At 59.2% G+C, this 26,613-nt stretch overlaps 3 protein-coding genes across 8 annotated transcripts; 2 read left to right on the top strand and 1 right to left on the bottom strand.

Annotated features, from left to right (window-relative positions):
• Positions 1 to 4,165: 4,165 nt before the first annotated feature.
• Positions 4,166 to 25,470, bottom strand: OPRL1 (opioid related nociceptin receptor 1). 5 transcript variants are annotated; one of them, XR_012061901.1, is made up of 5 exons: positions 24,495 to 24,602; positions 19,167 to 19,430; positions 14,668 to 15,023; positions 13,482 to 14,587; positions 4,166 to 4,246 (listed from the first exon to the last, which is right to left on the bottom strand). XR_012061901.1 is itself a non-coding variant. In XM_072944624.1 (5 exons), exons 3-5 carry the CDS (start codon positions 19,412 to 19,414, stop codon positions 14,064 to 14,066), a joined length of 1,128 nt encoding a protein of 375 aa, XP_072800725.1. In that variant the 5' UTR covers positions 19,415 to 19,430; positions 22,490 to 22,538; positions 25,330 to 25,470; the 3' UTR covers positions 12,525 to 14,063. The 5 variants fall into 5 exon arrangements, 4 of the variants coding, with proteins under 4 accessions (XP_072800725.1, XP_072800724.1, XP_072800722.1 ...); XM_072944624.1 differs by lacking the exons at positions 4,166 to 4,246; positions 24,495 to 24,602 and adding exons at positions 22,490 to 22,538; positions 25,330 to 25,470 and having other exon boundaries at positions 12,525 to 14,587; XM_072944623.1 differs by lacking the exon at positions 4,166 to 4,246 and adding an exon at positions 22,490 to 22,538 and having other exon boundaries at positions 12,525 to 14,587; positions 24,495 to 24,557.
• On the top strand, positions 7,848 to 8,855 carry NPBWR2 (neuropeptides B and W receptor 2). Its single transcript, XM_006209648.4, has one exon. The coding sequence runs from the start codon at positions 7,848 to 7,850 to the stop codon at positions 8,853 to 8,855; it is 1,008 nt and encodes a 335-aa protein (XP_006209710.2).
• LKAAEAR1 (LKAAEAR motif containing 1) lies at positions 24,665 to 26,574 on the top strand. 2 transcript variants are annotated; one of them, XM_072944626.1, is made up of 4 exons: positions 24,665 to 24,727; positions 25,682 to 26,108; positions 26,224 to 26,346; positions 26,447 to 26,574. In XM_072944626.1, the coding sequence occupies exons 2-4, from the start codon at positions 25,683 to 25,685 to the stop codon at positions 26,504 to 26,506; spliced, it is 609 nt and encodes a 202-aa protein (XP_072800727.1). In that variant the 5' UTR covers positions 24,665 to 24,727; position 25,682; the 3' UTR covers positions 26,507 to 26,574. The 2 variants fall into 2 exon arrangements, with proteins under 2 accessions (XP_072800727.1, XP_072800728.1); XM_072944627.1 differs by having other exon boundaries at positions 24,700 to 24,727; positions 25,663 to 26,108.
• Positions 26,575 to 26,613: the final 39 nt, after the last annotated feature.

Below are 26,613 nucleotides of genomic sequence, written 5' to 3'. Positions count from 1 at the left end.
CCATGACCCAGCAGCTCCTGAAGCTTCGAGAAGAGGCTCGAAAAGGAAGGACACCAGATCCCGGGCTCTAGATGCAGCTCGGAGGACATGCTGACCACACTGCAGGCCTCCAGCTGGAGAGGAGACAGGAGCCCCAGACAAAGTGCTTGCAGGGCCTCCGGCCACAAGAAGGTGACCCTGACCAGGGCAAGAGACCACCGTGAAGTTGGGTCCTGGCTGACCTCCCACATGTCCGCCACGCCCTCCGTCTTCCGTCACAGGCTGGCTTGGGCTCTGCTCTGCTCCGCTCTAAGGTGGGAGCTGTGAACTCTGTGTCCACGGCCCCTGCTGAGCCCGCTCTCCCCTCGGGGCCCTCCCAGGCCTCCCAGACCACAGTGGCCCTTCCCAAGATGCCTCGCCTGGCCTGGCCTCTGACCTCCTCCTCACCGTTGTAACTCCACAGCACAACACGAAGGCACTGTCTGCACCGGCCACGTCCCCACACATGTGCTGCCTCCCCACCCTCGAGTTCCCAGTTGATGCCACACCTGCATGGCCAACAGAAGCCAAATTGTGGTGGGCGAGCTGAGGGGACCTGCTCTGCTCAGCTCAGACCTCTGTCCTCCCCCAGTACAAAGAACAGCGGCCAGGGGCCCATGAAACTCGACTCTGCCCACTGGTGCTGTCGGACGACCTTGTCCTACCAGGCCAAGCAGGTCAGCGGGGCTGCTCCCCCTGCCCCCACTGCAGACCCACATTTTGGGGCTGGATGGGGGCTGAGGCCCCAGGCAAGGAAGTCTGAGCCCTGGCCGGGCCCCAGGCCCCTCCTGCACCACAGCACCAGCCTGGAGTCACCCTCGTGGCCTCCACCACACCCGCACAGGCACATGGACAACACACCCTTGTCAGCGGAAGGCCTGCCATGCTGCGGCAACACCAAGACTTTGAAAACCCGCTCCTGCCAGGTCTTCCTCTCCTGCTGAAACTCCCACCACCCTCCATCCCTGAGGATGGAGGAGAGGAGCCATCCAGGGGCCCCCTCCCTACTCCCTTGAGCCCAGGGCTGGGCATACTATGGTGGGGACAGGGTGGTCCCAGACCCCAGCCCAGGGCTCCAAGGGGGGTCGGGCAGGGAAAAGAGACATGTGTCCCACAGGACAGACGACCAACAGGGCCTGGACAGACAGCCTTGAGAACCAAGCCACCACCCTCAGCTCCATCCAGCTCAGTCCCTCAGACAGAAGCCAGCACTCTGGAAGCAGAGCCCCCACCCTGCTCCAAGCCAGAGGTTCTAGGCTGCGTAGAGCTGCAGCCCGCAGCTGGGCCAGCAGGCCCCAGCCCCCGCACCCTCTCCTGACTGCTGATAACAAAAGGGCCTCCCACAAACCCTGGACGGAGGCTCCACCGGGACCTGCCACAGTGTCAGCACCCTATCTGTATCGTGGACCAGCAGAGGGGCGAGGGGAGCCCAAGGCAGCCCCACCAATAGGAGGCCCAGGTCCCAGGGCTGAGGGGCACCCCTCCTCCAGGTACTGGCTTGAGCCGCAAAGGCTCAGCCCTGTGCAGCAGACAGGGGTTACGAGGGAGAGGCCAGAACAGGCTCAGAGCTGAGGACACCGCCTCCGTGGGGCCCCGGCTGAGCTCTACCTCCTTCCCAGCACTGCCCCTACTCTGTACTGCCTCCCCCAGCGCCAGGCCTGGCCCCTCACAGACCCCTCTGAGCTATGCAGACACTAGCCTTCCCAGGGCCCCACCACAGCCGGACCTGCTGGTCACAGAGGCCACAGAGACAGCATGGCAGTGGGCGGTGCCCCTGGTGAAGGCCCCTCCCCAGTTCTGAACCTGTGGGGGTGCCTCAGGGCATGCAGATGAGGCTCCAGGGCAGGGCTCGTGCTGCTCCGCGTGCAGCCCTGAGGTGGGGCACGGAAGAGCATCAGCAAGCCGTGTGAGTGTGTATCAGCCTGAGGGCGAACGGATGCCTCGGGTGTGTAAACACGATGGGGGGGAGCGTGCTGCAAACCCCAGGCACAAGATACACGTGTGTTCACAACACGCGAGCAGCAGGCATGTGACCACAGGGCGCCGGCCTGCCCTGGCCACCCCATCCCCCGCCCGGGCCCTCCAGCCAGAGACACCCCCTGGCCTGTGCCTAGCCTTCCCTGCCGAGGCCCAGGCTCTCAGTGAGCAGCCTGAACAGCCCCTCCCCACCTCAGACGGACCTAAAAGCGGCAGTCAGGACACCGCCGTGCACAACCTGGAAGTAACGGGAAGTTCATGAAAGTGTCGGGCTGAGGACGGGGCGCTGAGGTCCACGTATGCGGTGAGGACGTGTGTGCAACCCCAGGTTCTGCGGCAGGTTCTGGTGCTGGGCAGGCAGAAAGAGGGGAGGGAACAAGCAGGCCAGAGACCCCTGGCCCAGCAGGACCCATCCTCCTGGCTCTCCCAGCCACCAGCTCGGTCTCCCTCCCCATGCCACAAACAGAGCTCTTGGTTCAAGGTCAGCAAGCAGAAAGACCCTCTGGGCCTGTGGAGGAGGCCTGGCTCCCTGGGCCCAGAAACCAGCGCAGCTTTGGCCATGAGGCCCTCGTGAGGGGTAATCAGTGCCCACCCCAGGGCCACTGAGAGGCCTGGCCTCTTCTCCTGACCTGAGCACGAGTCAGCCTGGCCTGTCCACCCACCTTCAGTGAGAATTCGTGGCCTGACCAGGACACTGGGCGAAAGACGCTTCCTCCCTGGGTCCATCTCCTCCTAGGCCGCTCCAGGTGGAGGTGGAGGGTGTCAGGGCACATACACCCCCACCCAATGTGTGTCCACACGCCCAGACACGCCTGTGACCCGTCTCACCGGAGACAGAGAGGCACCTGAGCCACCACAGGGGCCCTGTCCCCAAATACTCCACGTGCGCTAAGCCCACCCAGGAGACATGCCCCAGCACTGAGGGCAGGGACACCTCCTCAGTGAAGCCCTCTGTAGGTCCTGTCCCTGGTTGTTGGCACCTGGACAGGAAGGAAGGGACAGCGGCTACCACCAGGTAGCCAGCCTTACTCCCCACCCCTCCTGTTTCTGTGGGAGGGGAGGCAGTGAGCTCCCTGGACATTGGCTTAACACTCCCAGGCTGAGAAGGGCTGGGCGCCTGGGGAAGACAGCGCCTCCTCTGCTCTCTGCCTCTCAGCAGGCACGCGGGAGGGGGCACATGGGCAGCGCAGGCCTCAGAGCAACCAGCCTCAGGCCCTAGGCTGTGTCCCAAAGGCCTCGGACGGGGTTGGTGCTGCCCTTGGCCAGCTGGACTCTGACGCCATCCTGACCTCCAACCTTCCTGCCCATACAGACCCCAGTGTCAGGGTTCCAGTGAAGGCCTCTCCCAGCCTCCCTGCTCCCCCACCCCTCACCCCACAGACCCACAGTCTGAGGACACGGCAGACCCATCCTCCCCTCCTCAAAACTCTCAGGAAAGCCAGAGACAGTGTCCTGGGAACAGTGGACCAGCTGCCCCTGGAGGCCCCTCCCTCCCCTGAGGCTCTTGGCCCCCACACACTCACAGGGCCTCTCCTACCTCTGTGGTTTCAGCACAAGCGTCCATCTCGGCGAGGACTACGGGTTGTCTCTGCCCTCTCCCAGGCACTCCTCATCTCTGGATAAATTGCACGCTGCACGTGGTACTTCGTTACCTTGTTTAATACCTCCCCCACTGAAAGGTCGGCCCCAGGAAAGCAGGAGTTTTCCCCTCCCTGTTCACCACTCTGTTCCTGGACAGACACCTGCAGGGCAGATGAATGACCCTGGGCTCAGGGCTAGGATATTTGCCAGATGGTTGAGCGGAGGCCCCTGTGGGACCCCAGTCTGGCTGCCCCAGGCCCCTCCCACCCACCCTGAGCACAGGGAGGTCAGAAACCATCAGGAACCCCCAAGCCATGACCTCCCCCAGAGAGAGCTTGGTGCCCACCAGTGCTAACGGAGAGAGAGGTGGCTGGGCACCTACGGGCAGGGCCAGGAGTCCTGAATTGACACGTCTGAAAAGGCCCCTCTTGGTTTTACAAATATAGAGTTCTCGCTCTGCTTCCCTGGAGATGGGACCTGAATCGCCTGCCTCTATGCAGCAAGCTAGGCCTCCCAGCTACCCACTTAGCGGCAGCCGGGGCCCAGGCACTTACCCCTGCTGGGCGTGTCCTCTGAACGAGTGCGCCCGGAGAGTGGGACAGTGGACAGGCCTGGAATCCAGCCTGCAGGGCAGAGAGCCTGCCCCCTGCATCAGGCCAGCCTGACGGAGCTGAGGTGGCCAAATACACACAGAGGCACACAGGTGAGCGAGCAAGGCTCGCCAGCCTGAGTGTGTGCACGTGTGTCTGGATAAGTGTGTGTCTAACTGTATGCATCTGCAGTGTCTGTGTGTCTGCCTGTGTCTGCGTGTATGGTGTGCATGTGTGTGTGTGTGACAATTGTCAGGGTCAGCTAGAAGGTGGTGCCAAACCAGGTGAATGACACAACTGTCACTCTTGCTTGCTTGTGCCTTACAGTCTGGGTCCTGGCTCTCACTGCCTGCCAGCCCCCTGGGCAGGGCCAGTCACCGCCTGGGGACGGGGGGCTCACTGGGCTGCTGGGATCTGCTTCTCCCCACAGCGAGCACTGCACGAGACAGCCCGTGAATGCACACTCAGGCCACGCAGACTCACACGTGCTACACCCGACCCTGGCCCCTCCCCTCCACCACCTGCTCCACAGCCTGAATGTCCTCATGGGCTGACTGCAAACCTGAAAATGGAACTGCTCTCCACAGAGCAACATTCACACAATGCCTGGCCCGTGGGCAGACAAAGGCCCTGCTGCCCCAAGGGCGGAGGACGAGGTGGGCGAGGGGCATCTGCGGATCCCCACACCCGCAGGCCTGGCGTCAGCCCCTCCTCAGCCCCCTGAGCCCTGCTGCCCTGGGCCCCCCTCCTCCCTCCACTTCGATGTGACAGGCTGGGCAGGGAGCCAGGCAGCCCTCAGGACAGGCTAGGAACAGCAGAGATGAGACTTCCCAGTCTGACACTGCGGGGTGAGCCAGGTCTGGAGAAAGTCTGGGGGTGGCATCTGGTGTCCTGCCGCGCTGGGACAAAGAGCAGGAGGGGCCTAAGGGCGAAGAGCCCCCACCCCAGGCCCGTGTTCAGGGGGGACTAGTAAGTTACGTGCTGGCTGGCGGGCAGACAGAGCTCTGGCCACCCCCGCCAAGATGCTCAGGATATGGGAACCCTCCCCAGCATCCATCCCCCGGGAGGCCCACAACCAGGCCCAGAGGGGTAAGCCCTGCCCCACATTCGGGACACAGCTGAGTGACAGGAGGCCTGGGCCACTCCCTACAGGTCCAGCACCTGGCTGTGGTCAGCCATTCCCTCCCCAGCCCAGCCCGGCCCACAAGCCTGCCCACATGCAGGCCGCACGATCAAGGGGGACAGGCAGCCCGTACACCAGACTTCATCTGCTCTCTGTCCTGTCTCTGGGGTCCAGGACCTGTGAACTGACCCAGGACCCCTCCCACCCCTGAAAAACCCCCAAATCACGAAATTCAGCCCTAAATTCAGGGGCCTCTCCTAACACTTGCTGACTGCCCATCCCCTGGCCTCACTGGGCCTCAGCCTGGGGCACCAATGACCAGTCCAGAACCTGCCCCATCCAGACCAAAGGGCGGCTCCCTCCCTCCCAGGCTCACGGGTTCTCAGAAGCAAGACCAGGAGAGCAGTGTCCAGCCAGTCACCCCGCTTCTCATCAAGAATTTCCTCATTCAAATCTACAAGGTCTGCGGTGCTCCTACGGGACAGTGAAGGTCCCCAGGGAAGTCCTGGCCGCAGTGCCCCACACACACCAGAAATGAAAGCCTGTGTATAAAGACCACTTGAAGGCACGGAGTTTTTGGGGAACCAGGGGCGTGGAGGGTCACTCCTGGGGGAGGCCCACTGGATGAAGGCTCAGCCCTGGTGGGTAGCTGGAGCTCTGGGCCAAGGCTCACAGCCCTCAGCCTCCCAGAGCCAGCAGGGCACACCCTAACTCTGTCATGCCCACCTCTGGGCCCACAGAAGGGGAGGCCAGCGCCCCTGGACGCAGCCTTAGGCCTGGTGACTTCAGGGTGCCTGGGAAAGTGCCCGGGCTCCTGTCCTGGCCCAGGCCACAGGCAGAGGGACCACAACTCTAGTGAAGGAAGCAGGTCTGTGTGGGCAGTGAACAGCCATGTCTCCCCAGGCTGGAAGCACACAGACCCTCTGACCTGGAAGTCCTCTTGAGTTGCTGCCCGAAAAGGGCGCGAGACACTGTCACTAGCTGCTGCGTCACCTGCAAAAGCACAGCCAGAGACAGCCCAGCCGTCCACCCACGGGGGTTATATACGTCATGTGTGTCCAGTAGACCGAGAAAACGCGGAGCTGGGCAGGAAAGTGAAGACTGAGTGCAGAGTGAAATGCGTTCTCACCACCAGCACAGAGTTCTTGGAGAGCGCGGTGGCAGCGGGACCAAGGGAGGGTCTTCCACCACTTGTGTGAGTTTTTACATGTACGAGCTCCTCTTTCAGAAAAAGAAAAAAGAAGTTGGCTTGTATGTGGGCCACAGGTTCTGAATCCACATGAAGGCATACAGAGCCGCCGACCACCACACCCAGACAGGGAGCTACACAGATCCCCCCCAGACAGAGGTACAGAGCTCACCACAGAAACTGCACGCAGATACACGTGCATACACGTGTACACAGGAACACACACATGCACACGCATGCACACTCACAAGGTCCTCCAAGAAACCCACACACGCAGATAACCGTGCCCAGGTCCATAGAGACCCACGGACAGAGGCCCAAATGTGTTCAGTGGAGCCCGCAGGCTGCCCCCTAGCCCGGGCTCACCCAGAGGCTCCTGCACTGCATGCCTCCCAACACAGGCACACTCATGCACAGACACACACCAGGGCTGCCCACTAGAGAGTCCAGCCAGGCAAGTGAGCTCGGCAGCAGCCCTGGGGATGACTGCAGCGCCGCCTCAGCTCCCGCCCCCTTCCTCCCGGCTCCACGTCAGCCAGTGGGACCCGCCTCCCTCCCTCACTCGCAATAGCGCTGCCACCAGGCTGGAGACCTTGGGAGGGAAGCCAGTTCCCGCTGAGCTGCAGAGCTGCTGGCTGGCGAGCAGGTCCTAGAAGGCCCCCAGGGGGTTGAGAGCGGATTGGAGGGGGCCTGTCGGTGGAGGCCACACCTCCTGCCACTCCTGCCACCTCCACCCCTGCCACTGCCTGATCTGGCCGCCGCCACATGCCCACCAAGGCCACCAACTTCTGGTCACGTGTCTCCAGACAGGTCAGTGAGGGAAACAGCAGGTAGCCACACACAGAGGGTCTGCTGTGTGACTGGGAGGGCACCTCTCCAGGACTCCAGGTTTCCAAGGTGGGCGGGGATATGCTGGAAGGTGCATTTTCAAAAGGGCTGTCTTAACTTTCTGTAGCTTGTGCTCTGGGATGTGGCCGGGACAGGGGCTGGGGGGAGGAATCTAAGCCCTCCCTTCCCTGAAGGGTGGTCAGCAGCTGCTCTCTGCAGATGGAGGGGGGCCGGGGGAAGGAAACTGACCAGTCAAAAATGCTGCCCTGGAGGAGGCCCCCATGCACTCCACCAGGCTCTCTCTGGTCACTGGACAGGGATGGATGGAGAGAGACTCCATGCGTCCCTGACCCTGGCAAAGTGACCTAAGCCTCTGCCAGAGAACTTGAGGCAGCTGCTATTCTAAGCTGACAGCCAGATCCCAAAGTTTCTGGTTGTTTCTTTCTCAGAATCCAGCCCAAGGAGGCCCCTGCCCAGATCCCTGGCTCTGAAGCACCTCTCACTAGCCCAGGGCACAGCTTAGTAACAGCCCCAACTCACAATGGAAGCCAGTGGGCTGGAGGGTCTGGACAGCAGAGCCTCCCCCTTCGCAGGCATGCCAGGCACCGGCCTCTCTTGGGACAATGACACCAGACACAACATCACCTTTCCAGAGCCCCTGCCAGCCCTCTACGTGCTCCTGCCAGTAGTGTACTCTGTCATCTGTGCTGTGGGGCTGATGGGCAACACGATTGTCATCTGTGTGATCCTAAGGGCGCCCAAGATGAAGACCGTGACGCACGTGTTCATCCTGAACCTGGCCGTCGCCGACGGGCTCTTCACACTGGTCCTGCCAGCCAACATCACCGAGCATGTGCTGCAGCGCTGGCCCTTCGGGGAGCTGCTCTGCAAGCTAGTGCTGGCCATCGACCACTGCAACATCTTCTCCAGCGTCTACTTCCTGGCTGCCATGAGCGTGGACCGCTACCTGGTGGTGCTGGCCACGGCACGCTCCCGCCGCGTGCCCCGGCGCACCCTCCGGGGGGCAAAGATTGCCAGCCTGTGCGTCTGGCTGGGCGTCACCGTGGCAGTGCTGCCTTTCTTCACCTTTGCCGGTGTCTACAGCAACGAGCTGCAGGTCACGAGCTGCGGGCTGAGCTTCCCGCGGCCAGAGCGCGCCTGGTTCCAGGCGAGCCGCATCTATACGCTGGTCCTTGGCTTCGCGGTGCCCATGTGCACCCTCTGTGTGCTCTATGTGGACCTGCTGCGGCGGCTGCGAGCCCTGCGGCTCCACTCTGGGGCCAAAGCTCTAGGCAAGGCCAGGAGGAAGGTGACCATCCTGGTCCTGGCCGTGCTGGCTGTGGGCCTGCTCTGCTGGGCGCCCTTCCACCTGGCCTCTGTCGTGGCCCTGGCCACAGACCTGCCCCAGACACCACTGGTCATCACTGTCTCCTACGTCATCACCAGCCTCAGCTATGCCAGCTCCTGCCTCAACCCCTTCCTCTACGCCTTCCTGGACAACACCTTTCGGAAGAACCTCCGTGCCATGTTCCGGTGCCCAGGGCCATGAGCACCCCTCCTGCCATGACCCAGACTTCGTGAAAAGCACTGTCCTGTTCAAGGAATATCCCACTTGTTCACATCCTGTCACTGTCTTCTCTAGGCAGAGAGATAAAGACTCACAAAAGTTGGCCATTGGACCTGCAGAGATGACATGGACTTAACACATGTCTCTGCCCCCTGGACAGCCCCTGGGTGGTCAGCTGCAGGGATTCAGGTCCTGGCCCCCCATGCTGCCTGCAGACCCAGACAGAAGATCCAGCACCAAGACATCCTGGCCATATGCAGCCACAGAGGGACAGACCACCTCCCTGGTCAGCTCCTTCATCCTCCCTGACGTCCGCAATCTGGAGGAGAGAAGCCCGAGCTGTGGTCTCGCCCTGGGGCCGGCTCTGCATCCTACCATCAGGGTCCCTTGGGTTCCTCTTGACACAGGACTGGGAGTGACAAAAGTGGGACCCCTGGGGCAGCAAAGGCAGGCGCCACTGAAAAGACAAAGACGCCCATCCACTGAGGCCACGAAGTGCACTCTCACAGCCGAAACTCAGGTGATGTTTTGCCAGGAGGCCTGTGCCCACATCCCCTCCTGGCTCCTTGAGTGAGGCCCAGGCCCCCTTGTGCCCTCCAAGCCGTTGCCTGTGGCCCCGTCCTGCTATAGGACCCAGGGCCCTTCTGCCAGGACCTCTGGACCCCCACAGTCCAGAGGAAGCATCTGTCACTCGACAGGCTGGCATCTGGACCCCTTCCTCCCTGGCTTGTGTGTGGCCTGGGGCCTAGACTCAGATGGCAGGGCCTCCACGCCAGGCCTCCAGGGGTTGGGCAGGGCACTGAGATGCCGGCTGTTCAGAGACCACTTACTGCCACTTGGGAGGGGCAAGGGGCAGGCCCCTGAAGACCACCTTGGTGGGGCTCTGCCAGGCCCCCTGCTCTTGGCCCCATGGCTCCCAGTGGCTTCCAAACCCGGAGCTCCAGCTGTGCTGTCCCGTGAGCCACCTGCCCAGCATCCAGTAACCCTTCTAAGCTTACGGGGCCCCTGGTTGGTTTCAGTCCTTGTGACACGGCTCTGGCCAGTCTGTCCAGATGACAAGCAGGACCCATCTTTCACCACCAGGTGAGGTGGCCCCCACGGCGCATGGCCGCCTCCCCTACCCAATGGCTCAGGCCCATATCACTCTCCCTCCTCGCTCCCAGCCTGAAACAACTCAGACACTGCCTCCATCCTGTTATCTTCCCAACAACAACCTATTAGCAAGCTACTGCAGTATAACAAATTTCCCCCCAACTCAGAGCTCAGAACGACATTTCCTATCTCCCAGCTCCTGTCCATCAGGAATCTTAGAGCAACTCTCCGCTGCCTCTGGCTCAGGGTCTCTGTGAGATTTCAGTCAGGACCCCGGCCAAGGCCTCAGTCACCTGAAGGCTGGACTGGGGCTGGAGAAGCCGGTCCACCACATGGCCACTGGCAGCAGGCCTCAGCTCCTCACCCCGTGGACTGTCCACAGGGCTGCTTGGGCGTCTGCAGGACAGAGCACAGGTCCCCAGGGCAGCATCGGACAGAGAGCAGGGGAGCCTCAACACCTCTCAAGGCCTAACTCTGAAGCCACTCAGCCACAGCCTGCTCCTCAGAAGCAGCCCCCAAGGCCAGCCCACACTCAGGGGCTGTGGGCACTTAAACCCCCACCTGCAGCTGCTTCTCTCCCAGGAAGAACTGGCTGTTCCTGCCGCGCAGCAGTCACACCTCTCCCAGCAGCAGCCATAATTACCCTGTCAGCGCTCATCCTGTGCCCTGAGAGCTCCTTGAGAGGAGAAGTAGCGACTCCCACACCCCAGCTACGCCCGCAGCGGGCCCAGCGCAGCGAGGTGTAAATGCGCGCGGTGCAAACGCGGCGCGAGCAGGCGCCGAGCAGCGGGGGCCGAGACGCCTCCGGGAACGCCGGAGGAGGGGCGCCGGGCCAGGGCAAGTCTCCCACCCTGTCCCCAGTGTGCCATCTGGCCCCAGCAGAACATCCCTACAGCACAGAAGGTGCCGACCAAGGCTCCTCATTAGACCCCACACCCTTTATTCCGCGGGGTGGCTGCTGCCCCATCTGTAGCCTAGCAGTCGTGCACTGGGAACACCGAGGCAGATCAGGCACAGACCCCCGCCCACCCCGACATCCGAGAGGGCGGGTACCCCCGCAAAAGCCCAAGGGTGAGGGAGCCAAGATGGAGGAGAGAGGCGAAGCCTCACCAGGATCCTGCCCTAGTGAGTTGCAGACCCCGAGGAAAATGCCCCGCCTTCACCGTGACTTCCAGACATGAGGTGGGGAGCGGGCAGCGAGTGTCTCCTTGCTCTGGGCTCCTGGTCCCAGGGAAAGCTGGCGCTCTACTTCCAGTTCCCAAATCTCACGGACATTGTCCCGGACCCGGGCCCAGCACCGCCCAGCACCGCCCAGCACCGCCCAGCGCGGCCCAGCGCGGCCCCTGGGCGGGGTCTCCCGCGGGCCACGGCGCCCCTGGTGGGCAAAGTCCAAAGCGCAGGTGAGCCGGCGGTTTCCCTGAGGCCGAGGGATCCGCTGACCCCTTCCCATCGCTCGGCCTTCCCCAGCAACCCCGCAAGGGAGGTTCAGTGTCCCCTTCGCTCAAGAGAGGAAACCGAGGATCAGAGAAGCCGGGGAACTTGACCCAACCCAGCTAGTGGGGGCGGCGCAGGGGGCTAGGGGCGAGGACGGAGACGAGGGCGGGGCCTGGAGGGGCGGGGCCGGAGGCGGGAACGGTGGGATCCGCGCGCAGATGCGGAGAGGGAGCGAGCCGCGGTCCTGCTTCCCAGGTCCCCGGGTTGCTGGCTGGCCCCTCAGCCCAGCCTGGACAGAGACGAGCGCAGACACTTGCTGTGGGGTCGGCCTGGTCGGTGGGATCATCACAGCCTCCAGGAAACCACTCTGAGCCGCCTTCTCCGCCAGGACCTCACCGTGCCCTGAGCGCCCCCCCATGCTAACTGCCACTGAGTGCCCCCCACCCCGGCCTTCCCTTGATGCTAAATTGTTTGGGTTAACAATTTGCTTGTCATTAAAACGTATATGAAACCGGACGTTGGCCCATCTGCCTGTGCCCAAACACTGAGACCAAGCTCACCCTCCCTGCCCACTCCCTTTCCCCCCTACCCCACCCAAAGCCCCTCTCTGACAGGGTCGTCTGCCCCAGGTTCAACCCCGGGCAGAACTGGGCCCACACAGGAGCCAGGAGGATATCTGAATCCCAGGGCCGCCAAAGGAGGCTGTTCTGTTCATCTGTCACCAAATGTCCCTCGGATAGGCTCAAGGAGGCAGAAAAGAGCTGGAGGCAGGGCAGTCTGCTAAGACTAAATGGGGTGAAGAAAATTCATGACCCGCCATGGGGGAGCACCGGCCCACTGGATCGGTGAGAACCTCCGGCTGCAAGGGCAGGCTGTGCAGTGTTTAATGTTTGGGGAGAAACTCTGCTACAGAAAGGCGACAGCTCCCCAGCACATCACCACCAGGTTGGCTGCTTCCCAAAGTGGGAGCCTCCCGGGGGGACCATCTGCCAAGGACAGAGCCTGGTCAGGTGAGGAGCACAGAGCAGATGGAAGGATAAGTCAACCTACAGCCCACATGCTCATCCCAGAGAGGTTACCCCAACATCCCCCCAAGGAAACACCCATTATGGGCGGAGTGCCCTGGCCGGTGTGCAGGGGTTTATTATGGGCCCTGCATCAGGACCCCTGGAGACAGATTCAGGGTTGGTTACATGCAGGGGAAATGACACACTTCACATGCACAGATACAAGAAGACACGTGCTTCACTGGCACAGAGTCACAAATCTTTCAACTTTGGCACGAAAAATGCCACAGCCATGGCAGCTCTGGTCCTCAGAGCCTCTGGCTGCAGGCAGCACAAAGAGAGCCCCGTCCTCCCCCGGACCAATCCCACAGGGCCAGGGCTCCCCAGAGCAGGAGAGGCCAGTCCAGAGTCAGTGCCTCCTGTTCTGAGGAGGTGACCTCCTGTGCTGAGGTCACCTGGCCGGGGTCTGCGGCTCAGCTTACAAGTGGAGGCAGAATGGTGTCTCCAGTGTTGCAGGTGCTTTAATAGTTCGTCTGCAGAAAGCATGTTTGCCAAGTCACCAACCTTCAGCTTCTGTCTGCAGACTGGGAGGGGGCCTCTCTGGGTGGCCACAACAGAACAACACCCCCAGCCCAGGGTCCCCCAGCCCAGATGGTCCCTGTAGCCTTGCTCAAGCAGAACCTGCCAGACTCCACCTCTCATACCTGCTCTCCCCATGAAACCATCCTCTGATTTGGAGTTTTAGACAAGTCCTGGCAGCAGAAAGCTCAGGCCACCCCCACAGACACCTGGAGGCTTGTAAAAGTAATTGGGGATGCAAAGCAGCACCTGTCCCAACTGCCACCTTCCAAGGCCACTGGGACCCAAACAGGGCACAGAGTCCTGCCAGCTACAGAACCTCTGATGGAAGTCTAAAAGGAGGACTGGGAGGAGGAGCCTGAGGGGGACACAGGCACCCCTAGATGGGGCACAACAAAGCACTCCCCACATCACACACATGGGGCTGCTTCACACATGATGAAGTGGGCTGCAGTGGTCATGCAGCCCCCCAGGTCCTCCTGGCCACCTCACACACCTGAATGGCCACATCTGCAGTGCAATTGGTTGTTGTCCTCCTGGAGGAAACAGGCTCACTGAGAATCCTCTGAAGGGAGTGCCACTCTCAGGGCGAGTCTCACAGCCCAGAGATGTCTGCTGGGCTCTCCAGGCAGTGCCAAGCTCATCCAGCTGCCTCGAGGAGATGCCACAGGGCTCCATGATGACGGCACGCGGCACATGGGACTGCACAGCTGCTGTCACAATGCCAGGTGTGTGCCCAACAGAGCCAGGGGCAGCAAGGGAGAGGCCAGAAGAGTCCACAAAGCTTCAGAGTGTCAGCATGGCTCTGGCCCCATGTGCTCACAGATGAGTCCTTGCACCCCCTCCCCACCCTGCACTGGGAGGGCAGCTTCAGTATGACCCGGGTCGCAGGGGCAGCCCAAATGTTCTAACCTGTCCCATGGTGTCAGCAGGCCCTCTGAGGCCACAGGGAAGCCCACGGAGGCTGGTGATGCTCAGGTCATGTGTCAGCCTAGAGAGCAGTGACCTGGGTGAGCTCCGTGTTGGGTGTTGACGGACTCTGTGGGCTGACAGGCACCATGGGCAGGTCCACGCCTAGTCATGCAGGCCGCGGCACTGTCTCCGAGGTCTTGCAGGCGAGGGCCACATCCTTGGCAATGCTGCGCACACGATCTGACACCTGCGTCTCCCGGCGCAGGGCAGGGGCACAGCAGAACTTGCGGAAGCAGGCCTTGAAGTTTTCATCCAGGAAGGCATAGAGGATGGGATTGAGGCAGCTGTTGACATAGCCCAGGGCCGTGCAGAAACGCAGGATGGCCACTGCGGTCTCACTGCCTGGCTGAACGCCCAGCCCTTGGACCAATACGAAGACCTGGACAGGAGTCCAGCAGCCCACGAACACAGCCACCACCACCAGCACCAGTCGCGTGATGCGCCGCAGGTTCCTGTCCTTCTCCCGGGAGCCTGAGAGCAGGCGGACGCCGCGGAGCCGCCGGATCATGAGGCTGTAGCAGACAGAGATGATGAGCACGGGGATGATGAAGGAGAAGAGGAAGATGCAGACAGCGAACACGGGGCCCCAGTAGTCCTGCGGGGTGGGCATCTCCACCAGACACTCAATCTCTGCAGGGAGAGAAGCAGGGTCAGGGCAGGTGGCCAGGGAGCCAGGGGAGCATGGCACCACAGAAGGGGCCACCACTGACCTTCATCCTCAACCTGAGCTGAGCCCATGATGGCCACGGGAACGCCAACAACAGAGGCCAGGGCCCAGATGGCCACATTGACCGCCTGCGCCTTGCTGGACGTCCGGACATCAAGGGCGCGGATGGGGTGGCAGATGGCTACGTAGCGGTCCACGCTCATGGCGGTCAGCGTGAAGGTGCTGGTGAACATGTTGTAGTAGTCGATGGCGATGACTGTCTTGCACAGGGCGTTCCCAAATGGCCAGAAGCCCAGGAGGACATCTGTGCCCTGAAAGGGCAGGGTCAGCAGCACCAAAGTGTCCGCCAGGGCCAGATTAAAAATGTAAATGTTGGTAGCTGTCTTCATCTTGGTGTGTCTGCAGAGGACAGGGAGGAGGAAGGCTTCATGTGGCCACCCTGCTGGGCCTCCAGCAAAGGCCATCACGGGGGCACCCACTCTGACCCCTCATTAATATGTAGGCTCCTGGTCCCAGCCCAAGGACACGGAGCCTGAAGGCAAACATTTCAACAAATTCTTCACGTACTTCTGGGACACACAAAAGGGTTCAAAACCTGAAGACTGGCCTGCCTTGGAAAAGATGGGTATGGCAGGTAGCAGAACATATGCCTGACCCTGCATGGAAGCAAAGAGGCAGGGCTCTTAAGACAAAAGAACCTGCCCTCCTCCCTTTCAAATATCTCTTAAGACCCTTTATGGACCAAAATGCTGGCCCTACCACTGCTAGAGGTTCCCAAGGGCTCCAGAATCTGTAAGAGCACAGCAAACCAGTCCTCCCTGCTATCTAGCAATGGAGACAGGAAGTGGTGACAGGGATGGGACGGGTGCTGATGGGGTCTGATTGTGTCTAAGAACCTGAAACAGGGCTGAGGAAATTGTGGGTGCTTAATAAATATCTGTTGGATTGTTAGTTGTGATGGTGGTGGTGGTGAGTGTTGGTACTGATAGTGGTGGTGGTAATGGTGGAGGTAAGCGGTGGTGGCAGTGATGGTAGGGGTCATGGCAGGGATGATAATGTTGGCGATGGTGGTAGTTTTGGTGGTGATAGTGTTGCAGGTGGTGGTGGAGGTGGACATGGTGGTGGTGATGATGGTGGTGATGGTGGTGGCAGAGGCAGTGGTGATGATGGTGGAGGTGATGATGGTAGTGGCGGTGGTGACTGTTGTGGTGATGATGGAGATGGTGGTGGTGATGATGATGGAGGTGGTGGTGATGGTGGTTATGAAGGTGATGGTGATAGTGATGATGATGATGAATGTGGCTGACCGTGGTGGTGGAGGTGGTGGTGATGGTGGAGGCGGTGATTGTTGTGATGATGGTGGAGACGGCGGTAGTAGTGATGGTGGTGGTTATGAAGGTGGTGGTGACAGTGATAATGATGATGATGATGATGAAGGTGGTGGGTAGTGGTGATGGTGGTGGTGGAGGTGGTGGTGATGGTGGAGGTGATGATGGTAGTCGTGGTTGTGATGACGATGGAAGTGGCGGTGATGGTGATGGTGATGGTGGAGGCAGTGGTGACGATGGTGGAGGTGATGGTGGTAGTGGCGGTGGTGACTGTTGTGGTGATGATGGAGATGGTGGTGGTGATGATGATGGAGGTGGTGATGGTGGAGGCGGTGATGGTAGTGGTGGTGATTGTTGTGGTGATGGTGGTGATGGTGATGTTGGTGGTTATGAAGGTGGTGGTGATGGTGATAGTGATAATGATGATGAAGGTGGTGGTGGTGATGGCAGTGGCAATGCTAGAGATGACAGTATTCCATGTCAATTAAGCTGCCAGGAAGGAATCCACATTTTAGTTCTGCCTCTTAGGGAGGGACTAAGAATAAGCACAAAGAGGCCTTAATTATGACCCAGTAACAATGGCGGTGACAGTGGCAGATACCTGTGCTAAGCTCTTCACTTGGATTTTATCTCATTTAAGATTTCAAAAATGCTATTTTGATCCCCATTCCATGTAGGAGGACACTCAAGCTCAGAGGATCTAAGTGGCCTTCTCAGGGCCGTAGAGCGAGCAAAAAGCAGAGTGAGTGGATCAAGAGAACCAGAAGACCAGCCACAGATGGGAGAAGAGATTTGCCAAACACACATCGGACACATGACTGCCACCTGGAACACACGAAGAACTCCTACTACTCAACAAGGAAACAAACAGCCTGCTTAAACATGGGCCAAAGACCTTAACAGACCCATCACCGAAGAAGATACAGAGGCGGCAAGTAAGTACATGAAAAGATGCTCCACATCGCGCAGCATCGGGGAAACACAAATGAAAACAACAACAAGGCACCACTACACACTTACTAGAATGGCCAAAATCCAGAACCCTGACAGCAGCAAGCACTGGTGAGGAGGGGGAGCAGCAAGCAACTGCCATCCATGACTAGTGGGAACGCAAAATGGTGCAGCCACTATGGAAGACTGTTTGCCAGTTTCTTACAAAATAGACTCTTACCAAAAGATCCAGCAATCATACTCCTTGGTATTTACCCAAAGGAGTTAAAAATTCATAGCCACATAAAAATCTGCACAGAGATGTTTACAGCAGCTTTATTGCCAAAACCCGGCAACAACCAAGATGTCCTCCAATAGGTTGATGGATAAACTTTCCATCCAGAAAATGGAATATTACTCAACAATAAAAAAATTTAACTAAGTGAGAGAAGCCAGCCTGAAAAGGCTAGATTGTGTGACTCCAACTATATGACGTTCTGGAAAAGGCAAAATTATGCAGACAGAAAAAAGATCACTGTTTGCCAGGGCCTGGGAATGGGGAAGTGTGCGCAGGCAGAGCACAGGGGATCTTCAGGCCAGTGAAACTGCTCTGTGTGACGCTGTAATTGTGGGTACGTGTCATTATACAGTTGTCAAAACCCACAGAATGTGCAACACCAAGAGAGAACCCTGATGTAAACTATGGACTTGGGGTGGCTGTGACAGTCAAGTGTAGGTTCATCAACTGTAAAACATGTCCTGTTCTGGTGGGAAGATTGATCATTGGGAAGACTGTGGAAGGCGGGGGGCAGGCAGCAAATGGGAAACCTCTGTACCTTCCCCTCAATTTTGCTGTGAACCTAAAACTGCTCTTCAAAAAAAAAAAACCAGTCTTTAAACAAGAGCAGGGCTTGGAACTTGGGTGTTTCTGGTGCATGAGGCAGCCCACCCCAGTCCACTGGCTTGGAATACACTGTGCTGCCTCTCAGGCCAGTGTGGTCCCAGAGGCTGCTGCGCATTGTGCTCTCTGGGGACCACTTGTGGACAAGACCACCTCCCTGTCTGCTCTGATCCAAGACGTAACTCTGCCAGTTCTTTTTTTTTTTTATGACTCTGCCAGTTCTGATGCCCCAGGGCAGAGGAGAGACACAGAGAAGCTCTAACAGCAGAAAGGATGAACAGAACCACCCCCAGTTGCTGTGTTTCTCACCCACAACACACCCTCCAACCACAAAGGGGCACATGAATCTAGTTCCCTGGGGGTCAGCACTGGGGAAGCGGCAGCTGCTCCTCCCAGCCCCTTGTCCAAACACATACATAATACACACCAACACATACACACAGACAAGTGCATGCTCACACGTGTACAGGCACATACACAGACACAAGTGCGTGTGTACATGCACACATATAGGTACACTGTGCAGTACACACTTACATGCCCACAGTGCACACACAGGCATGAACACATGTGCCCATGTGCACACATACGTGTTCATGCTCACACATTCGTGTACACACTCATATATATGTACAAACATGCACATACTCCATGCATTGTATGCATGCACACACAGGTCTGTTCAAGGTGCAGTGCACACTCACGTGTATGTACACACCCATACGTGCACACACTCCCACATGTGTGAACACATCCACGTCCACATTCACACGTGTGCGCGCACACATTTGTGTACACACAAATATGCACATGCTCACATCGTGCACACACATACCTGCACATGCATGCACACACATGCATGTCCCCGCTCTCTCCCCATGCTGTCTTACCATGTTGTCTCCCCTCTGTCCCCCAAGGTGTCCCCACACTGACCCACACTGTTCCCCTATAATGTTCCCCCCAACAGCCTGGCTGCCCCCCTCAACCCCACAAGCACTCCTATTCTGAGCACCAGCAAATGCTGGAATCAGCCCAGGTATTAGCAGAGAACACGAGTCCTGGAGCTGGAGGGAAGGGGACCTGCCCTGGCACCAGCCCTGGACAGACTGACAAGAGCTGCCTCTCGGGGTCGCTGTGGGACCAGTCAGATAACCATGCGGCAGCTTGGCGGGGAGCCTGGCCCACGGCTCAGACGGAACGTCATCTGTCAGCAGTCAGGGTGACGCTCCATTCTGGGACAGGGTGGCCCCTCCCCCAACCAAGTGCCCCACCCTGAGGAGCTGAGCAACCAGGGCTTCGGGCCTGACCCTGCCCAGCGCCAGGTTGCCCAGAATGGCCCCTGTGTCTTGCTTCCATTCCCCCTGTAGCTGGGGGCCAGCCTACCTGAGGATGACGTACATGACGAGACAGTTCCCCAGCAGCCCCCCGATGCACACAGCCAGGTAGAGCCCCACGATGGTGACCTTGAGTCCGAGGGGCAGGAAGGCACCATGGCTGGTATTGAGCAGCAGGTGGGGGGGCAGTAGGCTGTGGTTGGGGCTCAGGAGGGACAGGTTTCCCTGCAGGTGGCTGCTGTAGAGGACCTCCCAGAACGGAGCAGGGAAGAGGGACTCCATGCCACCGCTTGACATGCAGAGCCACCTGTACCTGGGAAGGCACAGGGACATGTGAGCACAGTGCCCAACACCCACCAGCCCCGGCCTCCAAGCTCAGTGTGCACGGCCCGGTGGCACACGCACCCCCAGACCGCCACATGCACAGGGACACAGGCGCATACCTGTGCACACACATACTGGGGCCATGGAGATAGGCAGATACATATATCCAGACAGGGACACACAAACAGAGGCATATGTGCACACACAGGGATACAGTCCCCTTCAGCTTGCAGGCTCCCACATGGGCTGTGTAGATGCAGTCACATACCAGGACACGTGTCCACCCACGGGGACTCGTGGACACACAGCCGTGCACATACACACACACACACGGATGCCCAAACCTGCCCTCATGCACATGCAGGCACGAAAAGGACCAACCAACGCATACCCAGAAACACCTGGAACCCAGGACACCCGGCACCTCCCCGCGCCTCCCCAGCCCTGCCTGGCCGCTGCAGCGCATCCTGGGTCACCTCCACGCCCACCCCAGCAGTTCCAGCCTTACCTCAGTAACCTCCGTGGGAGCAGAGACCAGGGGAACCCGAACCCACGGCTGGCTGGCCAGCAGGCCGGGGAGCCCCTCCCCGACTCAGCACCAGGTCTGACGGGACTGGGGACTGCGGCTGCAGCGGCAGTTGCTCCTCCTCAGTAGACGCCAGGCCAGACGCCGCAGCCTGGTGCACGGGGGAGGGGGAGGAGGCTGCAGCTCCAGAGGGGGAGGGGCCAACCAGGCTGGAGGAGGGGGCAGCAGGGACGGGGCGCCAGTCCTCAGGCGGCATGGGGACACACACGAGGACCAGGGCACACACTTAGAGAAGAACAGAGAGAGGCTTGGACCCACAGAGCCCGGACACAGGGACACAGATGCTCACAGGGACTCAAGACATGTGGACACAGACACTCACACAGGGACACACAGAAACACACAAAGACATGGGACAGGGACTCAGAGAGATACACACAGGACAGGCTGAGACAGACCGGAGCCACATCTCACACACAGACACGCAGACTTGGACGGACTCAGACCTGCCTGAGCTGGCATTCCGTGCCCAGAGCAGTGCCCCTCGGCTGGGCCCCAGGGAAGCTGAGCCACAGCAGGACAGCGGGTGGGTGGACACACAGCAAGGCCCCTGCCCAGCCCGCCCTAAGCAGATCAGAGCCTCGCAGTAAACAAGCAGGATGCTTGGGCTCTCCTGTGCACTGTGTGCCCACTGTGTGCCCCACGTGCCTTACTGTGTGCCAAGCCCATCCTGAGGATAAGCCCATCCAGCCCCACTACACTTCACCATTGCCATCAGCATCACCTCAGCGCCAACAAGATCATTAAGCCTCAGAGCTGTGAAGCCACATGTCATAGTGGCAGAGACAGGGTTCAAACCCAGGTCTCTCTGTCGCTTTGAGACACACCAGGGACATCTCTGCCCCAGAACAACTTCTGAGCCTCATTCCCTTACAGCCTGGGCCCCCAGCATCCATGCAGCTGAACAGAGAGCTGCCTCCTTCCCAGCACTGGGGTCACATGCCAAGTGGGTGACCCTGAGCTGAATCGCCAGCCCCACCCAGTCAAGGGGTCGTTTTTCCTGCACGCAGGCTCTGCCCACACAGCCCAGACCCTGCTCTGTGCATCTGTCTCCAAGGATGGAGACATTGTTGCTAGGCAACTGGCAGCAGCGTCGCTAGGATACCTGGCAAATCAAGAGAGGACAGAGCAGGCAGCTACCCTAGGACTCAGCATCCCAAGCTGTCCCCCAGGACTTATCTCTGCATCTACACTGCAGTCGACTCAGGGACACGTGGGGAGACACGAGGCACATCCACAGAAGGCACTCAGGACACAAAGACTCACATAACTGCAGACACACACAAAGATGCCCAAAGAGGCACAAGGATAAACACACAGTCAAAGTACATGCTCAGGAATGCAGACACTTGAAGGGATGCACAAAATCATGGGCCACACACATGCAGACACACCTAGGTGCATGTGAGGCACACAGGCAGCAGGCATGAGAGAGCAGGCAGACACACAGATCGCAGACTCAGACACCCAGGGGACACAAACGTGCACCACATTCTCCAGGTGAAGATCGAAACCCCATTGCCTTGACCTCAGGAGCCCAGCGACCCAGGGAGGCTCACCCTCCCCCAGCCTCCCCAGGCTGGCTCCCCAAGGTCTGAGCAGCCAACCCCAGTCCCTCCAGCCCCCGCTGCCTGGGGGCAGCTTACTGAGCTAAGCTGTGTTTCCTAATGGCCTTCAGCTGCCTCCTAGCCCAGGCCTCAGTCTGAGGAAAAGCCTGGGCTAGAAGGCTGCTCTGAGGCTGGGTATGAGTTCTGGTCTGGACAGATCTCCTGTGAGGGCGCACTGGACGGAGCCAGCGCAGAGGATGCCCAGAGGCAGACACCTGGCCGCTCACAGGCAGTCTCAGCCCAAGGACAGGCCAGTGGGTGGCTAGGCCAGTGGGTGGTCAGGCCGGCATGCTGACTACACTCCCTGGGGATGGCAGCCACCCAGTCCTGGACCCTGGAGATTTCCCACAAAGGGGGCTGGCCAAGGAAATGGCCCAGGCCTCTCTCCACCCGGCACAGAAGGGTAAGACACAGAAAACATGGGTTACACATGGGTCAGCGGGGAACACGTGTGAGCACTTGTGTCAAAGCAAAACAACCTCAAACACACATGTCATATGCAGGCAAAGCAAAGCATGTGGGGTGCCAGGGCAGCCAAAGACACGTAGCTTATGGGAATGACAGGGCAGAGCACACGCCCACAAATTACGGTGAAAGTCACACAAGGGCTGCACTTGGAGGTCACAGGCATTTGGGGCAGGACACAGGGCCCTGAGGGCCGTTTACACTCACAGACTGCGCAGAACACACCTCACTCTTGCACCCAGTGACTCAGGGCCCATCAGGGCCAGATGGCAGGCTCGCACTGGCCCTCACTTCCTGGGGCAGGCCCGCTGTCTGGCCCCCTCAGTCTCCACACATTCCACCACCGCTGAGCCGGGCACAGGAGTCAAAGCATAGTCGTAGGCAGCTCACCCAGGACATCTATCCCCCAGGATATTCAGTCACCAGGCCAGCAGTGCTGCTAAAAAGTAAAATGATTTCCTCATAAAAAATTACTTTTTCCTTGTGATTTTAACTTCTTCTTATTTAAATACAGTGACAGAGAACTGAGTTGTAGATTTTCAACACAATGTTAAATTTTGCAGTCATTTAATAACACTTATTCACTTTACTTTGAAGTTTTATTTTCAGCCTTTGGCATCGATCATCATGCTTTTTAAAAAGATTTTTTTGTAATTGAAGTGCCATCAGTTACAATGTGCCAGTTTCTGGTGTCCAGCATCATGTCCCAATCCTGCATACACATACATATATTCATTTTCATATTCGTTTTCATTAAAGGTTATTACAAGATCAACGTGCTTTTAGACCTCAACATTTCCATCAGCCCTCGAAAATGAATCCTTAAAAAAAAACAAGTTTCTTCTGCACAGCACAGGGAATATAGATTCAATATCTTGTAATAACCTTTCATGAAAAAGGATATGAAAACAAATATGTGTATGTGTATGCATGACTGGGACATTGTGCTGTACACCAGAAACTGACACATTGTAACTGACTGCACTTCAATTAAAAAAATTTTTTTAAAAAGAAAGAAAAAAATAATAAAATGAATCCTGGACACAGAAACAGGTGAAGGACGTGGCCTGCTGTCTCACAGTGGCTGGGCCCAGACATGTGGGAGCACCTTCCTCCCAGGGGTGTGTGGAGAAGCAGAAAGAAACCAAGCCCAGGGAATGTGAGCTGTGTGGACACCAGGCCCTCTGGGAATTAGGGAGGAGAAGGTGTCAAAGGTTTTCAATCCTACAGAAGCAGAGGGAAAGTTACAAGTCCCCTCTTGCTGGAGACAATGCCCCCTAACCACTCCCCCACTGCCTATCCCTGTCCTGGGCCCTGGGGAAGCTCAGAGGAGGGCCCAGATCCCTGTCTTGTAGAACTCACTCATGTGGGAGCACAGAATTAGAGTCAGAGGTAGCCCCACCTGGAGCTGTGTAAATCCAGGAGGCCTGCCTGAAGGAGGTGACCCGCTAGATCATCCTTCCTAAGCCCTCACTGCTTCTTCTGGAGCCCAGAGACCTTTGTCTTCAACAAGCCCCTGAGGCTGATGCTAAACCTCAAGGCCCAGACCCACCCTAAAGGCACAAGCAGGGCAGGAAGGGGCAGCTCCTGCAAAGGCTTAGGGGCTGGAAGGATGACCAGTTCTACGCAGCTTCGGGAAGGCGGATGGCGTGCAGACTCCAGGGGCATGGAGGGCAGAGAGTCATAGCTTTCCCTCTCACCAGGAGGCCAGAACAAGCTTCCAAAAACAATGGGAACACTCAACAGCCTCTGTCCAGAAGGCCAGAACCTCAGCAGAGACCTCACCCACAAAGCCAGGACAGTCCATCCTCCCAGGGGCTCAGGCCCTGAACCCCCAAAGCAGGCCATCCATGGATCCCAGCGCCCACACTGGCCCTCCAGCACATCCACTTATGAAGGGGAGTGAAATGTATGTACTGTGGGAGCCACCAGTACATGAATATTTCAATGCACTCAATGCACTAATTTTGGCCTAACATAAACTGTGGAATCAGTTCATGAATTAACGAATCTAGAATACAGTGACAAATGCATGAACAAATTAAAGAATTAACTAAGTGAATCCGTTATAAAATATTACAGCTAACTAACAAATGCACAAATCAATTACAGAAATCTAGGACCCAATACCCAGAGACTTAGGACTCATCAAAACCCAAGTCTGGTCTTGCACCACCCCTGGGACTCCAAACTTGCCCCAGAAGAGGTGAAGCGTCCTGAGTTCCGCTGTGGGAGGCCTCTTGGGCCATGCAGAGGGGAAAAGGGCTCACTCATGAAGGTCTCCTCATGATTGTGCCCCCTGACCCCAAAACTAGCCCCCAAAGACCTCTCCAGCCAGGAAGCTGGGCCCACAGAAGAGTGCATTTAGGCCTCCCCAGAAAGGAAAAAAGCATACCGGGCTGTAAGTTGTTGGTCACCTCCTTCCCAGTCCTTGACAGCCTGGGATGCCCCTGGCAGGTCATATGGCCTGGGACTTCTGGGCACAGCTCTGCCCATGTACCTCCGGAGGGGTCGCCGCACCCTGGCCGGCTTGGGGGAGGGGCAGGCTTCCTGGTTGCCCAGCAACCACATCAACAAGCCCCAGAGAGTCCCAGCTGAGTTGGAGGTTCAGACCCAGCAAGGCAGAAGGTAGGAAGGGTGTGCAGAAGGGAGGTGAGGGCCGGGCCCTTGGACCACTGCAGCCAAGGATGAGGCAGGGGAGGGAGTGGATGCTACCAGACACCCAGACTGTGGCTCTGCCTGTCCCACAGTGGGCCAGGACTCGGCCCAGGGTAGGGGTCAGGGATACTGTGGGAAAGGGGCCAGGAGAGGGAAAGAGCCCTGCAGGACTGAATTAGGACTTCTAGGGCAGTTTCCCTTTCCACCTCTTGGGCCCTATCCCCCTCTATCACCTCCTCCCCGGGCTCCCCTCTCCCTTACTCAGTCCAGTCCCAGCAGGGACAGGCTAGGAGGAGGACGTCTCCCCTGTAGCAAGCCAGCTGTCCATTTGGCTCTGAGCTCCCCCCCACACACACCTGAGACCTCCCACAGACATACAAACTGACCCCCCCACACACACACACACCCCTCCCAGAAAAGCATGAGTTCTCTGCCCAAGATATAATGAAGGCCCACCCGCTCCATCTCCAGCCCCTAACATCAAGACAGAGAGGCCTGGGGCCAACGCAGACCTGGGGGACTGAACACAGAGAGGGTCCCAGCATCGTGGGGAATTGTCCACCAAGCCTCACCCAGGGCAGTCTCAGCAGTCTCCACCCCTGGGTAGTGCTTGAGGTCAGCTCAGGGGTCTCAGCATTTTCTCAGTGGACAGAGAAACAGCTGGTGGGCAGGAAGGGAATTTCCAGTAACGGAGTGGATCAGAAAGTTCTAGCTGACAGCAGGAGTGATCGGGGGAGCTGAGTTGACCAGGACGTGTGCTAGGCTTGGGCAAAGGTGCAGAGGCCAGAGGTGCGGGGCCTAAGGCGGGCGGCAGGGAGTCCAGAGGGGCCAGAGCTGGAAGCCCGCGGTGGGGCCAGGTCAGGCCAAAGGAGCGGGCACAACGGACACCGCTCGGGCACCAACAGACATCCCCTTCCCTCGGAGGATGCAACCAACGCTGGCGCCGCCGCAGCAGCCGCGGGAGAAGGAGGCCGGGCGTAGGGGCCCGCGGGGGCGAGCGGGAAAGGGCGCGCAGGGCGCAGGGGCCGGTGAGAAGCGCGCCAAAGGGGCGGCCGCGGCGGAGCCCCCCAGGCTGGGCTGGGCCTTGACGCTGGAGGGGCTGGCGGCCATGGGCCCTGGGCAACGCCACAGCCACCAGCTCTTCGGCGACCTGCTTGAGGACGTGGGCGCGGCCGCTTCCGTCTTCCCGTGCGACTCGTTGGAGCTGGGGTACCGCATGCCTGACCCGCGCGCGTGGACGCAGCCCCTCGAGCGGCCGGCGGAGCGCCAGGACCGGCTCCTCGGCGTCCTCAAAGCAGCCGAGGCCCGAGGACGAGTCCGCGCCTTACGACTGCGCTACGCCCGCATGCGGGTGAGGCTCCGGGCGGGCAGGAGGGGTCGCGCGACCCGGCTTGGGGCTCTGCTACGTCGCACTGGCTCTGAAACATCTCTCCCCGCCCCCCACGCACCGACCCCGGGACCCGCAGGCCGAGGAAATCTCGCTCCTCATCCTGCGGCAGAGGTCCGCGCGCGCCGCCATCCGGCTGGAGCTGTTCCTGCCGCCGCAGCTGAAGCCCACGCGAATCCCGGATCCCCTGGACCGTCAAGAGGTGCCCGCAGCAGGGGAAGGGGCGGGGAGGGGCGGGGAGGGGCGGGGAGGGGGCCCTCCCGCCTCCCCGCACGTCGTGCCCCAGCCCCTCTTCCCTGCAGCGGAGGCGCGTGGAGACCATCCTGGAGGAGACGGTCGAAGGCACCGTCTTCCCACGTTGACGGATATCCCGAAGTGCCGGGCCGGCCGCTCCCCACCGTCGGACATAAAGTTCTCACTTTCCAAGCCCCTTCTGGTCTCTCCGCTTCCCTCTCTAGGTCCCCTGGGA

This window comes from Vicugna pacos, chromosome 19 (genome assembly GCF_048564905.1).
Source record: "Vicugna pacos chromosome 19, VicPac4, whole genome shotgun sequence".
NCBI classification, from domain to species: Eukaryota; Metazoa; Chordata; class Mammalia; order Artiodactyla; family Camelidae; genus Vicugna; species Vicugna pacos.
Note: the sequence above shows the minus strand (reverse complement) of the source record. Positions and strands in the feature narration are given on the sequence as shown.

What these genes read in the sequence shown, in the direction of transcription:
- NPBWR2 (XM_006209648.4), top strand. Translation starts at nt 7,848, where the DNA reads ATGGAAGCCAGTGGGCTGGAGGGTCTGGACAGCAGAGCCTCCCCCTTC.
- OPRL1 (XM_072944621.1), bottom strand. Translation starts at nt 24,595, where the DNA reads ATGGGCAGAGCTGTGCCCAGAAGTCCCAGGCCATATGACCTGCCAGGG. An exon ending in GACCAACAACTTACAGCCCG is followed by an intron (nt 19,431 to 24,494) that starts GTATGCTTTTTT and finishes GTGCCTTCCCAG; the next exon opens with GTACAGGTGGCTCTGCATGT. An exon ending in GTCATGTACGTCATCCTCAG is followed by an intron (nt 15,024 to 19,166) that starts GTAGGCTGGCCC and finishes TGTCCTCTGCAG; the next exon opens with ACACACCAAGATGAAGACAG.
- LKAAEAR1 (XM_072944626.1), top strand. Translation starts at nt 25,683, where the DNA reads ATGCAACCAACGCTGGCGCCGCCGCAGCAGCCGCGGGAGAAGGAGGCC. An exon ending in TGCGCTACGCCCGCATGCGG is followed by an intron (nt 26,109 to 26,223) that starts GTGAGGCTCCGG and finishes CGGGACCCGCAG; the next exon opens with GCCGAGGAAATCTCGCTCCT. An exon ending in ATCCCCTGGACCGTCAAGAG is followed by an intron (nt 26,347 to 26,446) that starts GTGCCCGCAGCA and finishes TCTTCCCTGCAG; the next exon opens with CGGAGGCGCGTGGAGACCAT.